General features: G+C 48.6%; 1 protein-coding gene across 2 annotated transcripts; it reads left to right on the forward strand.

Moving 5' to 3' along the window:
* Positions 1-109: 109 nt before the first annotated feature.
* LOC125032536 (tryptophan--tRNA ligase, mitochondrial-like) lies at positions 110-7,270 on the forward strand. Of its 2 annotated transcripts, none has more exons than XM_047623722.1 (2): positions 110-364; positions 5,848-7,270. In XM_047623722.1, exon 2 carries the CDS (start codon positions 5,882-5,884, stop codon positions 7,070-7,072), a length of 1,191 nt encoding a protein of 396 aa, XP_047479678.1. In that variant the 5' UTR covers positions 110-364; positions 5,848-5,881; the 3' UTR covers positions 7,073-7,270. The 2 variants fall into 2 exon arrangements, with proteins under 2 accessions (XP_047479678.1, XP_047479677.1); XM_047623721.1 differs by having other exon boundaries at positions 112-364; positions 5,845-7,270.
* Positions 7,271-14,174: the final 6,904 nt, after the last annotated feature.

Raw genomic sequence — 14,174 nt, forward strand, 5'->3', positions numbered from 1 at the left:
TGGAATTTATTCGAAAATTTATTGAAAATCTTTATTTTCCATTAGCTCGTCAGGGTTACTTGTTCTGATCAACTCCTAAAAATCTTCTAAAAACTAGACCTCTTCATTCTGTGAAAAAGGGGTGTAATGTATTTAACATTCATACAAAAAAACATTAAAGATAATTATGAACAAATCCAGCTGAGTAGTAAAAGTATCACAAATAGCATTCCTTGCCGCGAAAGAATGTGTTATTGGAACGGCCTTTCCGTGTGAGCTCAGAAGTGCGTCGTCTGCCAGGAGGGGAAGGCGTGCGATCGATAAGGAGTCCCTTTGTGTGCAAAAACTCTCCAAAAACTCTCCTCTCGTTCCTCCACGCCCAACAGTGAGTATTTCACGTTGCCTTTCTACTACGGGGGATGAAGTAGGTGAGGAGTAAGTGTCTTCGTTGGGCTGTTATTGCCGTATATGAGTTTGACAGGGCGAGATCCTGAGGGCGGCTCCGAGCGATTCATTCATTGATCTTATTTACTCATCTCACAAAAGGTGGGCGTGACCTACACATCACACATTATGTCTTTAGGGTTATTATGATTACTGTGTCATGTGCGTCAAGTCTAATGGGGTGTGTGTGTGAGCTGTGTGGCTGTGTATGTGGGTTAGATAAGTGATTTAGCATTGGGTGCCGACTCTAGGGGGGAAGGTAGGCCTATAGGAGAGGGCAGTATTGGGGATGGATTTTCTTTTTTTCGTTTGCTGTTTGGTGATTCAACATGGTGATTGACAGTGTGATTTCTGTTTTTCGTTTGTGTTGGGGGAGGAAAGTGTGAGATATGGTGTACCATGAACTAAAGTTCTTCAATTTCCATAACAAAGTGAAGTACAAATCACAGTGGATGTGAAAAGCTCTTATTTATATTATGTATTTCGGTTTTAAAAAACACATTCTTTGAATTTGTGTTCATTTTGTTACTGTATATTATAAAGCAAAATAACTGGATGTAATGGTATAGCACAAAGCTGGGTAGTTCCGTCACAGTGGGTGTATCGAGGACATTAAAAAATAGTTATGGTTCATTTTGTGGAATCGCAGTCATCACATTTCATGACTATGCATAGATGGGTATTTAATTAGGCAATTAAGAGGATGTGAATTATATACCCAGTGTTTTTTTTGTGGAGGGAAATCACTAGAATAGCCAATGCTTTATTTGTTATTTTGTTATTACGCTTCCTTTTACCCAAAACATTCTCAGGAGTATGTTCTTTTTTCACAAGAGGCAGCATTAATTAGAGGATCCTAATTCTGTTTTGATTCAAGGAAAACAAAGTACTGATTTCATAAAGGTTGCTACTATTTCTATGTGCCACTGCAGTCATGTGTAGAAACTTGTTCATATCATACTGCGAGGGAGAGAAATCAATTGTTCCATTTGCTTGTGTTACTAGAGAAATTTGCATTAAAATTGCTATATATATTACAATCTCGAAGTTTGACCATTTGAATTACATTTGTTTAATTTGATCAAAGCAGAGGTTTTGTTGGATACGCAAGACACACTGAACAACGACATTTATTGGCATGTGATTATCGGATCAATGATATTTATGAACTGAGCGGGAGCTAATATTAGCAGTCTTATTTAAAATGTATGCAGGTGACTAGTTCTTCTAAAAGCATTTGACATGCACAAGCACCTAACATTTTGTATCGGTAAGGAACTGTTTTCTCTTGTCATGGTTGATTTTCTTGTAAAAAAAATAGTGGACTATTTTCATACAGGCCGGAATTTGATCTTGCACAGGTTAATGGTTTAGCTGTAAATTAGAAGTTTGTGTTCGATCTTTGAGAATGAGTTCTTGATTACTAATGAGATTTGTCTTTAACAGTTTGCATGTTCTAGAACAAAATATTAGATGTTCTGGAGCAAATTGTTGGCAAGTTCTACATGAGCAGGCTCTTGACACATTCTAGAAACTAAACTAGCTGTTGACAATGTTCTAGAACTTCAACAGGCTGATGACTTGTACTAGAAGTGACAGGCTCTCTGTCATGTTCTAGAACTTGAATTCATCAAGCTGTTGTGTTCTAGAACTGGAGCTGAATGGTCAGTTGTTGACGTTTTCTAGAACCCAAGCAGTCTGCTGATTTGTTCTAGAACTTGAATGGAACAGGCTTTTGACATGTTCTAAAATTGCACTGAACACAGGCTGCTCACTTGTTCTAGAACTTGAACTGAACCTTCTGTTGATTTGTTCTAGAACCTGTACTGGTTGTTCTAGAACACAACAGGCTGATGCCAAGTTCTAGTGCTTGAACTAAACAGGCTGGAATGGGACTTGCCACTGTTGTTGACTTGCTCCCTATCCTTTGTTAAATTTTTATTTTATTGTGAGATCACGTTCGATTTAATTTACAGTGTGACATGATGAACGCTGCTTTACAGAGTCATGATGCACAGCTAGTATGTAACCCTGCAGTTTTCACTTATTATAGAAGTAAATATTATGGTTAATGTTAAGAAACAGGCGTGCCCCCAATTGTTTAAAAGGCAGGCTATGAAGTGTAGCCCCACTCGCTGTGTTCAGTGTGCAATGCAAGCATCCCGCACGTCATGTATCGTCACATGTATCCATAGCGATAGAAATTTGCCACTTCTGTGTCAGGAGAGAGGATCGTTGTTATATACAATTAGGTCGTGGTGATTGATTGCGCAATCTGTACCCGCATCAAAAATAAACAGGATGAATAAACAATTGAGGGAATTTATTAGGATACTCATCTTTTTCGGTTTTATGGCCTGGGGTTCGGGATGAGTCTGCAAACAGATTTCGGGGGTGGGAGGGAAGGGGGGGGGGTCGAGGCGTCACACGCGTTAGGGGAAGGGGGTATTGGATTCAGGGAGTGGGGGAGGGGGGAGTTTGCGCATGTGCGGCACTGCGAGGGGGCGTGTCCCTCTTTCATTTAGTCTCAGCATGAATGTGGATTTGGGCGAGTCGCTGTGTTTTTATTTTCCTATCGAGCTAGGGAGCGGGCAGCACGTAAGGCGCATAAGCATGGAAGAGACATGCGAGTGCAGTCGGAAAACAAATTCGTATTGATAACCAAGGCGTCTTGTGGGCCATTTTTCGCGGGGATAGAGGGGGAGGATGTAGATGGAAAGGGAGAGGGGGTGAATGCAGGGGGAAGGAGACCATGGAGAGAGGGGGAGGGAGGGGGGGAGGCCGTGTTGATAGGTTCGCTTGAAATCGCACTGACTTTGTGGAACACGTCGACATGGTCTGGTGTTATTCGAGACGATTCGGTTTGATCTTTTAAACGTTGATTTTTTTTTAGCGTGAGAAACTCGTGGCTAGATAGGAAGCGGAAGACAGCGTCTCTCCCGTCTTTCCTCTCCCCTTTCGCTCTCTCTTTACCTTCTCCCCTTTCCTCTCCCCGTTCTTCTCCCCTTTCGCTCTCTCTTTACCTTCTCCCCGTTCTTCTCCCCTTACGGTTTCCCTCCCTTCTCTACATTTTTAGTTTCGTTACATTCTCGATGCGTCTCTCCACGTCCACTGGTTCTGCCCTGCGATTCGTTGATTCTGCAGGCGGATGAAATCTGATTGTTTCAAGAGTGGTCGCGCGTTTAAAGCCTTCTGGAAGCTTCTTCCAGCTGCGTGCGATATTTGTGCAAACCCATAATATTCTCTCTCTCTCTCTCTCTCTCTCTCTCTCTCTCTCTCTCTCTCTCTCTCTCTCTCTCTCTCTCTCTCTCTCTCTCTCTCTCTCTCTCTGTTCGCACGCTCTTTTGATCTGCTGTAAAGAGGACGGACGGACACACTAGAAATAGATGCCTCTTCTATTTCGCATGACGGCCTCGTACCTCGGCATTTCATGCAGTCCGCCATGCACACACAGGTCATGATTCGCTGCACAGTGGGACTTTTTAGAAGGTTATTGTGTCATGCAAGCTTGATGTCGACCGCCTTAGGAAGGTCATGGCGTCATGCACATACAGTATGTGCATGGCAGCTATCTTGTGAAGGTCAAAATGTCATCTACGTACGCCAGGAATCCTTATCATGAAATGTCCTTTGCCTTACTTGAGTGACGTCATAGCGTATCAGAAACTTGCTAATCATGCGAATAGGGATACAACATGGCACATGATACTCCACATAGCAGGCAGTCATAGGATATGCATGCGTGACATCATGTATCAGCTGTTGAGGTATGTGTGCCTGGCGTCATTTTTGGAAAGTTGTGTGCTATTTCGAAAATAAACACATGCAGACATAATACGTATACATACTCGGATGTGTTCATGGCGTATTTATGCATAGACAGCAACACGTGTATACACATGTAAATACGCTAAAAGCGTGTTTACATATACGTATACACATAGACAGAAACACACACACATGTACGTACATACATGCGCGCGCACATACACGCACGCACACACACACACACACACACACACACACACACACACACACACACACACACACACACACACACACACACACACACACACACGTACACACACACACACACGTACACACACACACACACGTACACACACACACACACGTACACACACACACACGTACACACACACACACACGTACACACACACACACACGTACACACACACACACACGTACACGTACACACACACACTACACACACACACGTACACACACACACACGTACACACACACACGTATACACGTACACACACACACGTATACACGTACACACACACACGTATACACGTACACACACACACGTATACACGTACACACACACACGTACACACGTACACACACACACACGTACACACACACACGTACACACACACACGAACACACACACACACGCACACACACACACGTACACGTACACACACACACACACAGGTACACACACACGTACACACACACACACTCACACACACACACACACTCACACACACACACACACACACACACACACACACACACACACACACACACACACACACACACACACACACACACACACACACACACACACTCACACACTCACACACTCACACACTCACACACTCACACTCACACACTCACACACTCACACACTCACACACACTAACTTCCAAGCACCCAGAAACACGCACCCTCGCCCCTTCCCGGCGCCCCGGCCATGCCCCTCCGGCGGGAGACCTGGCGGCGCAGCTGGAGGCCGACCCGCTCCTCGCCGCCGGGTGGAATTCGATCCGACGCCACGGAATTACGAAAAACTGACACGCATACCTGACACAGCTGCCACTTGCTTGTGTCAGACGATCAGCTGAGCCGATGACGTGTCCCTTGGAGAGCGTAACTCGACCGGACAGTTCTTGAAGGGTGTGTCTGTTTGTTTGTTTGTGTGTTTTTGTTTGTGTGTTCGTGCAGCGGAGTGGTTCTTCTTTTTGCGAATTACCCTGGCGGGAAGGGTATTACGTATTGCAGGGTGGTAGGGAGGGAGTGGGGGGCGGGGGGAGGGAGGGAGGGAATGTCCCCTTCATTCCCCTTTCATTGTGAGGCTTTCTGTGTCCGTGACGTGCGACTCACAACAGCTGTTATCTGTGCACCCTTATCGCTACTAACACTCGATAAGATTTGTGAAGAAGGGCTGCAGATTGTAAGCCGATGAATTATTTTGTAGATTCGGTAGTCGGTCGTGATATGTTGATGATTATCTGTGTTAATCCCGAGAGATTGAAACGGAGCTGCTGCAGCTGCCAGCACGCGGAAGAGGGCTGGTGAGGTACTGAAATAAGTGGTGTTAACAGTGTGGACAGTGGTGGTGCTATTAATCCAGTGAGTGTTACGAGTGTTAAGTAGAGCATCATGTTTCAGCAGGAAGCAGCAAGGAGAGGCAGGAACAAGTGGGAGGATGTTGCCCCGGAGAAGACTAGTGGCGGCGGCGCTGGCTGTGGCGCAGCAGGAGTGCCGCGCCCTTGGCCTCCCCTTGGCCTCTGTATCCCCCCGATGCCAGTCCCATGTCCAGGCCTTTCTCCCCACGAGGAGGTTTTCACACACAGGTCCTAGGGGCGCCGAGCACGCCGCAGAAGGCGGGTCCCAGCCGCCCACGCCGAAGAAGACCATCTTCTCGGGGATCCAGCCCACGGGCGTGCTTCACCTGGGGAACTACTTCGGGGCGGTGCGGCGGTGGGTGGAGCTGCAGGAACAAGGCCACAACGTTATCTTCTCTGTGGTCGACCTGCACTCCATTACCCTCCCGCAGGACCCCGCCAGTCTGCACTCGCAGATCCTCAACATGGCGGCCTCCCTTATCGCGTGCGGCATCGACCCCGCCCGCGCCGTGCTCTTCCAGCAGTCGCGGGTGTCTGAGCACGCCCAGTTCAACTGGGTGCTGGGCTGCCTCACCACCATCGCCCGGCTGGGCCACCTGCCGCAGTACAAGGAGAAGTCGGCCGCTCTCAAGGAGGTCCCCCTTGGACTGTACGTGTACCCCGTGCTGCAGTCCGCCGACATCCTGCTGTACCGCGCCACCCACGTCCCAGTGGGCGAGGACCAGCTGCAGCACATCCAGCTGGCCGCCCACCTGGCCAGGGTGTTCAACAACAAGTATGGGCGCACCTTCCGGCTGCCGCACTCCATGGTGTACGACGACTCGACGGGGCGCCTCCGCAGCCTCCGACAGCCCACCAGGAAAATGTCGAAGAGCGAGGCCGACCCCAAGAGCAGGATCGAGCTCACCGACACGCCCGACCAGATCCTCGAGAAGCTCAAGAAGGCGGTGACAGACTGTACGTCGGCGGTGTACTACGACCCCGAGGCGCGCCCGGGCGTGTCCAACCTCATGACGATCCACAGCGCCATCACGGGCCTCTCCTACGACGAGATCCGCGCCCAGTGCGAGGGCAAGGACACGGGCCAGTACAAGCTGCTGGTGGCGGATGTGGTGATCGAGCACCTAAGGCCCATCCACCAGGAGCTGACGCGGCTCCTGGAGGACAAGGCGCACCTCGTCGGCCTCCTCGACCTCGGCGCCGCTAGGGCCAAGGCCATCGCCGCCTCCACGTGGGCGGAGGTCAGGCGGAAGGTCGGCCTCTCCGAGTGACGTCAGAAACGCCAAAAGTTAAAAAGTAAAAAAAAAAAAAAGTGTAGAAAATAAGAAAGGTACTGCGTGTATGCAACTTTAGAGTTACTGTACAGTTAATTTAATGTATATATATTTTCTTATGTCTTGTTGCATTTTACCTCAGAGCTTGATATTCGCTAGATTATCAAACTGCATTAATAAAGTTGTTAACAGACAGGAACTTCTTCTCAACCAGCCTTGCATATTTTGTGAAGAGAGAAAAGTAAAGTTTCCGAAACTCTCGTTAGGAAAGGAATGCCAAATGGAGTTTTACGGTATCGTTAAGTGTAACACAAAAAAAATGGGGCCGGATTCATTAAGACACTAATTAAAGAAAATAATAAGTTGTCCATCTTCCTTTTGATTGTATTAGAGAGAGAGAGAGAGGGAGAGGGGGGAGGTCAGCGGGATGACAAGGAGATGACAGGGGGGATACTCACAGGGTGCGTAGAGAAGACGGAAAGAGAGAGAGAGAGAGAGAGAGAGAGAGAGAGAGAGAGAGAGAGAGAGAGAGAGAGAGAGAGAGAGAGAGAGAGAGAGAGAGAGAGAGAGAGAGAGAATACATTTCCAAGCTAGTTGCGTGGGCAGGCTTCTTCCGCTGAAGTGGTGTATGTGTGCATGTGCCCTCATGCTGTACACGAGTTAAAGGTGCAGGTCGAGGGACACGGGCGTGGAGTGACGTAGGGCGGCCGGAGCATTGGGAGGGGGGTGGGGGGCAGGAGGAAGGAACCATGAAATAAGAAACTTCGGGAAGGGATAAAGGTGGGATGGAATGAAAGGAAGGTAGAGAAAGAAGGAAAGCAAATTGAGAAAGAGAAAGAGAGGAAGAGCAAAGGATAGACAAAGAAAAGAAGCAGGGGAAGGGAGATAAAAGGAGAAAGATGGATGTGACGAGCAATTATCTTTCATGGGGGATGAACTGCAGAGATTCCCAAGTACACGTCACGAATGGCAAGGAAAGGCGACACGTCCGAGGATTTCCGCATAAAACATTGGACTGTATTTCAACAAGGACAAAACATTAGAACAAGTAATTTTATAGTCAAATACATATGCAAGATGCCTCGCTTAGGCTGGAGTTCACCCGGGAGATATTAGATCCAGTTTGCATTCCAGCGACATCGACTAACCATTGTCTTTTTTTTTTTTTTTTTTATATAGTTATGGAGTTCAGGGCTTGGGGGGTGGAGGAGGGGGACACCGTCGGAATATCGAGTGATATTCGACGCCTACGATATTAGGAATAGGAATAGGAATGTTAGGTCTTCGCTGGAATGCAAACCACAATGCGGAAGGGCCCGGTGAGTTGGCGTCGTTGATAATGATTGGCTGTTGTTGAGCGCATACCGGAGGAGGGGGTGGGGGTCGAAGTGCCTGCCCCTAGGGTTTTGCATGGCACGTCGAGCTCGTGGTGCCACGCAGAGGGGGTGGGGGGTGCCAAAGTGGGTAAGGGCGAAGGGATGGAAGAGGGAACGTGGGAGAATACGATTTGAGCGATGCAGATAACTTGCTCTGGAAACAAGCCAACGCCGCCGTCAGATTCAGCTGACGATGACGTCACGAACAGGACCAAAACACGGCCGGCGCCGTGGATGACCTCGTGTTTCCGACTGGACGCTGGGCGGGTCAAAAAAAGGTCATTTGTCCTCTTTTTCCCCTTTCTTGTTTCTCTTAGTCTGTCTTTCTCTCTCTCTTTTATTTACTTTGGCTCATTTCTCTCCGTCTCTCTCCCTCACTATTTTCTTTTTCTTTCATTACCTTTCTCATTTTTCCCCATTTTTTTTTCTTTCATTTCCTTTCTGTCCCATCTCTCCCTCTCACTCTCCCAGCCCATTTTTTTGTATCGCTTTGACACACGAGACTGGAAACTAAATAGGAGATGGACCTGACCAGATCCTCGTGTTTTCTTTTCCTCAGGCTTATCAGCTCCTGTAGGTTCGATCGCTCGGGTGCATTGATTAGCCGCTTCTGGGATAAACAGTCCACCGACCTAATCCCGATGGCAGAGATTAGCCAGTCGTTTCGCAAATAGACGGGTCGGCAGGCGAGCACTTACGAACTGGGAGGGATTACGTCCGTGTGATCCTGTATTGCCCCGAAGGCCGACCTCAACACGTAGATGGGTTGTAGGGGTGGGGGGGGGGGGGGAGGGGAGGCTTAGAAGGGTACGTTAAAGGGATTACAGGGCTGTGAAAGGAGGCTGTGGTATAAAGGAGCTATTGTATTGATTATTATAAAGGGTTCCAGGGTAGGGGGTGGGGGAAGGCGATAGATGGGGTGTCAACAAGGCGGATAAGAGAGGATTTGTTCTTTGGGTGATCCTCGTGTACAGGGACGAGGCTGCATACAAGGAGTAGTAGTTGGAAGGGGGTGCAGAGGATGAGGCTGAGAGAGGGGGCAGTGCTGAGGGCGAGGGTAAAGATGGGGCGAGGAGGACGAGAATTAGGATGAGGATAAAGAGGACGAATAGGAGGATGAAAAGGACGAGGAGGAGGAAGAAATGGCGATAGTGGAGGAAGAGGAAGCGGATGTGGCTGTGATCAGTGGCATTTTTTTTTTTTTTTTTCATGTCATCACGTCATCTCTTCTATTTAATTTACTTTGTTTTTATCTTTTAAATTATATTCTATTTACACTATAAGCATAGTTAAGTTAGGCTTACCCTATATTTCATTTACCTTATTTGTATAGGGAGTGGAGTTTGTAGTTTTTTTTTTTTTTTTTTTTCCTGAATGAATTGACTCTCAGGACCTCGCTGGCAGGAAGTGTTTATCTCGTGGAAAAAAAATAAAAAAAATACGTGGCATCCTCCGCCTTTCCAACACGTGCGAACCCAATCAATATTTCCGCTGCTTAAAGAAGAAAAGGAATAGATATGATTATCAGTATAAAAAAAAGTCACGGAAGATGGCGTTACTTCAAGAGAATCGGAGGGCCGTCGACGGTCCGTTGTGCGAGGCGAAAGGGCCGAGAGGAGCCGCTGTACTGGGAGACCAGAGGAGATGGGAAAAGTGGAGGAAATTGAGGGGAAGTAAGGGCGGAGAAGGGGGAGGGCGCTGAGGGAGAGGGAAGTGTCGATGAGGAAGGAAGATATGCAGGGGAAAGAGGGGTAGGTGGCAGCGCCGAAGAGGGAGGCTGGGGGTGGGGTGGGGGGGCTAGACTGGCACTGTGCCAACACGGAAAGTGTCGCCCGCTGCCCACCGCACAATAGGTGAAGGGGAAACTACATGGATTGGCTGGAATATAAGACGAAAGGGAAAGGAAGAGGGATAGGGAGAAATCAGAGGAAGAGGGAGAGGGAAGAAGGTAATGAGAATGAGTGAAACAGAAAGAGATAGGAATATGTAGATAACACTTCAGTTGAGATGAAAGAGAGAGAACATGAGGGAACCATGCAATCATAAGATTTCATAAGAGAATAAAATATAAAAATTTGATGGTAGAAATTGAGGCAGTTGGAATAGGCTCTTTCGCAGTAAAACGTGACACAGGCAAGAGATCACTGGAACGTTCCGGGAGTTAAGGGGACAAGATCCATTAAGGTTGGTCGGTCTCCCTCTCCCTCTCCCTCTCCCTCTCCCTTTCCCTCTCCCTTTCCCTCTCCCTTTCCCTCTCCCTTTCCCTCTCCCTTTCCCTCTCCCTTTCCCTCTCCCTTTCCCTCTCCCTTTCCCTCTCCCTTTCCCTCTCCCTTTCCCTCTCCCTTTCCCTCTCCCTTTCCCTCTCCCTTTCCCTCTCCCTTTCCCTCTCCCTTTCCCTCTCCCTTTCCCTCTCCCTTTCCCTCTCCCTTTCCCTCTCCCTTTCCCTCTCCCTTTGCCTCTCCCTTTCCCTCTCCCTTACCCTCTCCCTTACCCTCTCCCTTACCCTCTCCCTTACCCTCTCCCTTACCCTCTCCCTTACCCTCTCCCTTACCCTCTCCCTTACCCTCTCCCTTTCCCTCTCCCTTTCCCTCTCCCTTTCCCTCTCCCTTTCCCTCTCCCTTTCCCTCTCCCTTTCCCTCTCCCTTTCCCTCTCCCTTTCCCTCTCCCTTTCCCTCTCCCTTTCCCTCTTCCTTACCCTCTTCCTTACCCTCTTCCTTACCCTCTTCCTTACCCTCTTCCTTACCCTCTTCCTTACCCTCTTCCTTACCCTCTTCCTTACCCTCTTCCTTACCCTCTTCCTTACCCTCTTCCTTACCCTCTTCCTTACCCTCTTCCTTACCCTCTTCCTTTCCCTCTACCTTTCCCTCTCCCTTTCCCTCTCCCTTTCCCTCTCCCTTTCCCTCTCCCTTTGCCTCTCCCCTTTGCCTCTCCCCTTTGCCTCTCCCCTTTCCCTCTCCCTTTGCCTCTCCCCTTTGCCTCTCCCCTTTGCCTCTCCCCTTTGCCTCTCCCCTTTGCCTCTCCCCTTTTCCTCTCCCCTTTTCCTCTCCCCTTTTCCTCTCACTTTCCCTCTCCCGCACATACAATTTCCCCATCCACCCTTTTCCCCGTTCTGCGTTTATTACCCCATAAGAGTTCTGTGGCAAACCATGCCGGGTGTTGTCTGTGTATGCATGGCCATCTCCCAAGGCACTTTCCCGGCTGAGGACTCGTCTGACAAAGCGGAACGGCGAGGGTGGGCTGGGGGGGTGGGGGTGCGGGTGGGGGGGGGGGCAGTGACGGTTTGCTTGTGGGTTGTTGTTGTTGTTGTCGAGAGGGAGAGGGAGGGAGAGAGGATGGGAAGATGGGAAGATGGGAGGATGGGAAGATGGGAGGATGGGAGATGGGAGGATGGAAGAGAGGGAGAGGGAGGTAGGGTGGAAGAAAGGGCGAGGGTTGAAGGGGGATGGAAGAGAGGGAGAGCGAGAAAGTTAATGGAAGAGAGAGGGAGAAGAATGATGGAAGAAAGAGAGGGAGAAGAAAAGGGAGGATGGAAGAGAGGGACAGGGAGAAGGGGAATAGGAAGAGAGAGGGGGAATAGGAGGGAGTAGGAAGAGGAATGAGATGGAAGCGAGAAAAGAGAAGGAAAATAAAGGGGAGAGAGGGAGGAGAAAGTAGAGAAGAGCGGAAGAGGGATTGCAGAGGGTGAGAGGGTGTAAGAAGATGAACGAGGAAGAGAGAGAGAAGAAGAGCTAATGACTTGGAAAAGGAGCAAAGAAAAGCAAAAAATAAACCGGAGCGCAGGGGTTAAGACATAAAGCGACACGCCAGAGCAAGACAGACAAGACGGACGGTCCCTGGGTATTGACAGGCGTGCGATGTCCATGACTGATTCATGCGGGCCGATAAATCAAATACGAGACGGCGCTGGGAGTGCGTAAGTATGCATGGTGCGCCAGAATGCCCTTCGTGCGTGGGTGGGTGTGCGTGCGGCGGCCTGCAGGCATCCGCGGGGGACCTCAACACCATTTGCAGTGAGCCGAGGTGGGCGTGTCGTTTCCCCTCGCTGCATGGCGGCAGGCAGGGCGTCGCGCCTCTGGCAACCTGCGCCTCCCCCTATTTCATCCGAGGTGTACGATAACGTAATATTCTCAAAGGAGATGTAATGGGTTATTGTCCTGTGAGGAGGTGCTATTTATAGACTTGTGCATGGGGGGGAGGGGGGGAGGGAAGGGAAGAGATGGACTTTGATGGGCGAGGGCGAGTGGGCGGGGGGTGGGTGGGCTGGTGGGCTGAGAGAGAGATCAAGTAAAGCTGTGGTTAAAGGTGTGGTTGTGATGCGCGTGTTGGCCCGCCCGCCCCTTCGCTCGCGCCCCCGCCGTCTGCTGTCTGGTACCTTCGTCGTGGAGCGAAGGGGGCGAAGGGGCAGCCTCAGGAGCCCGCCCCCCCCCCTCCCCTGACCCTCCCCCATCTTCCTCGTGCCCCGACCGCCGCCCCGTCCTGGCGTCCGAAGAGAAATATGGTGGTTCGTGTCATCCTGATCTTTCAGTTTATATAGGCCAGAATATATTATATTTTTTATTAATGTTTTTTTTTTTTTCATTTCTTTATTGGCCTTGACACGTGGATCCCACAGGACACCGATATGGATCACGAAATTACGTGACTTAAAGTCGGATGAAGTTCTGTCACTCGGATAGAGGGTATCAGTTAAGTTTACGAAGGAAAAAAATCCACGGAGTTGTCTTGCCTGATTTCATAACTGGGGCCAAGGTGCAGGTTTGGCTCAAGTTAAGTAACGGGTTATGGAACATGTTGCTAGACATTGAAAAAAAGTGTTTATATATTATGGCTTATGTGAACGTTCACTTACACACACATACTCGTACGTACATACACACACACATACTCGTACACACACACACATACTCGTACACACACACACATACTCGTACACACACACACATACTCGTACACACACACACACACACACACACACACACACACACACACACACACACACACACACACACACACACACACACACACACACACACACACACACTCGTACATACACACACACATACTCATACATACACACACACACATACTCATACATACACACACACACATACTCATACATACACACACACACATACTCATACATACACACACACACATACTCATACATACACACACACATACTCGTACATACACACACACATACTCGTACATACACACACTTACACACACATACTCGTACATACACACACTCACACACATACTCGTACATACATACATACACACATATTCGTACACACATACACACACACATATTCGTACACACTTACATCCACATACACACATACTCGTACACACATACACACACATACTCGTACACACACACATACACACACATACTCGTACACACATACATACACACCCATACTCGTACACACATACATACACACACATACTCGTACACACACACATACTCGTACACACATACATACTCATACCTACATACACACATACATACATACACACACATACTCGTACATACATACATACACACATACTCGTACTCACATACATACACACACATTACTCGTACACACACACACACACAATACTCGTACACACATACACACACAATACTTGTACACACAATACTTGTACACACAATACTTGTACACACAATACTTGTGCACACAATACTTGTGCACACAATACTTGTACACACAATA

This window comes from Penaeus chinensis, chromosome 14 (genome assembly GCF_019202785.1).
Source record: "Penaeus chinensis breed Huanghai No. 1 chromosome 14, ASM1920278v2, whole genome shotgun sequence".
Lineage (NCBI taxonomy): Eukaryota > Metazoa > Arthropoda > Malacostraca > Decapoda > Penaeidae > Penaeus > Penaeus chinensis.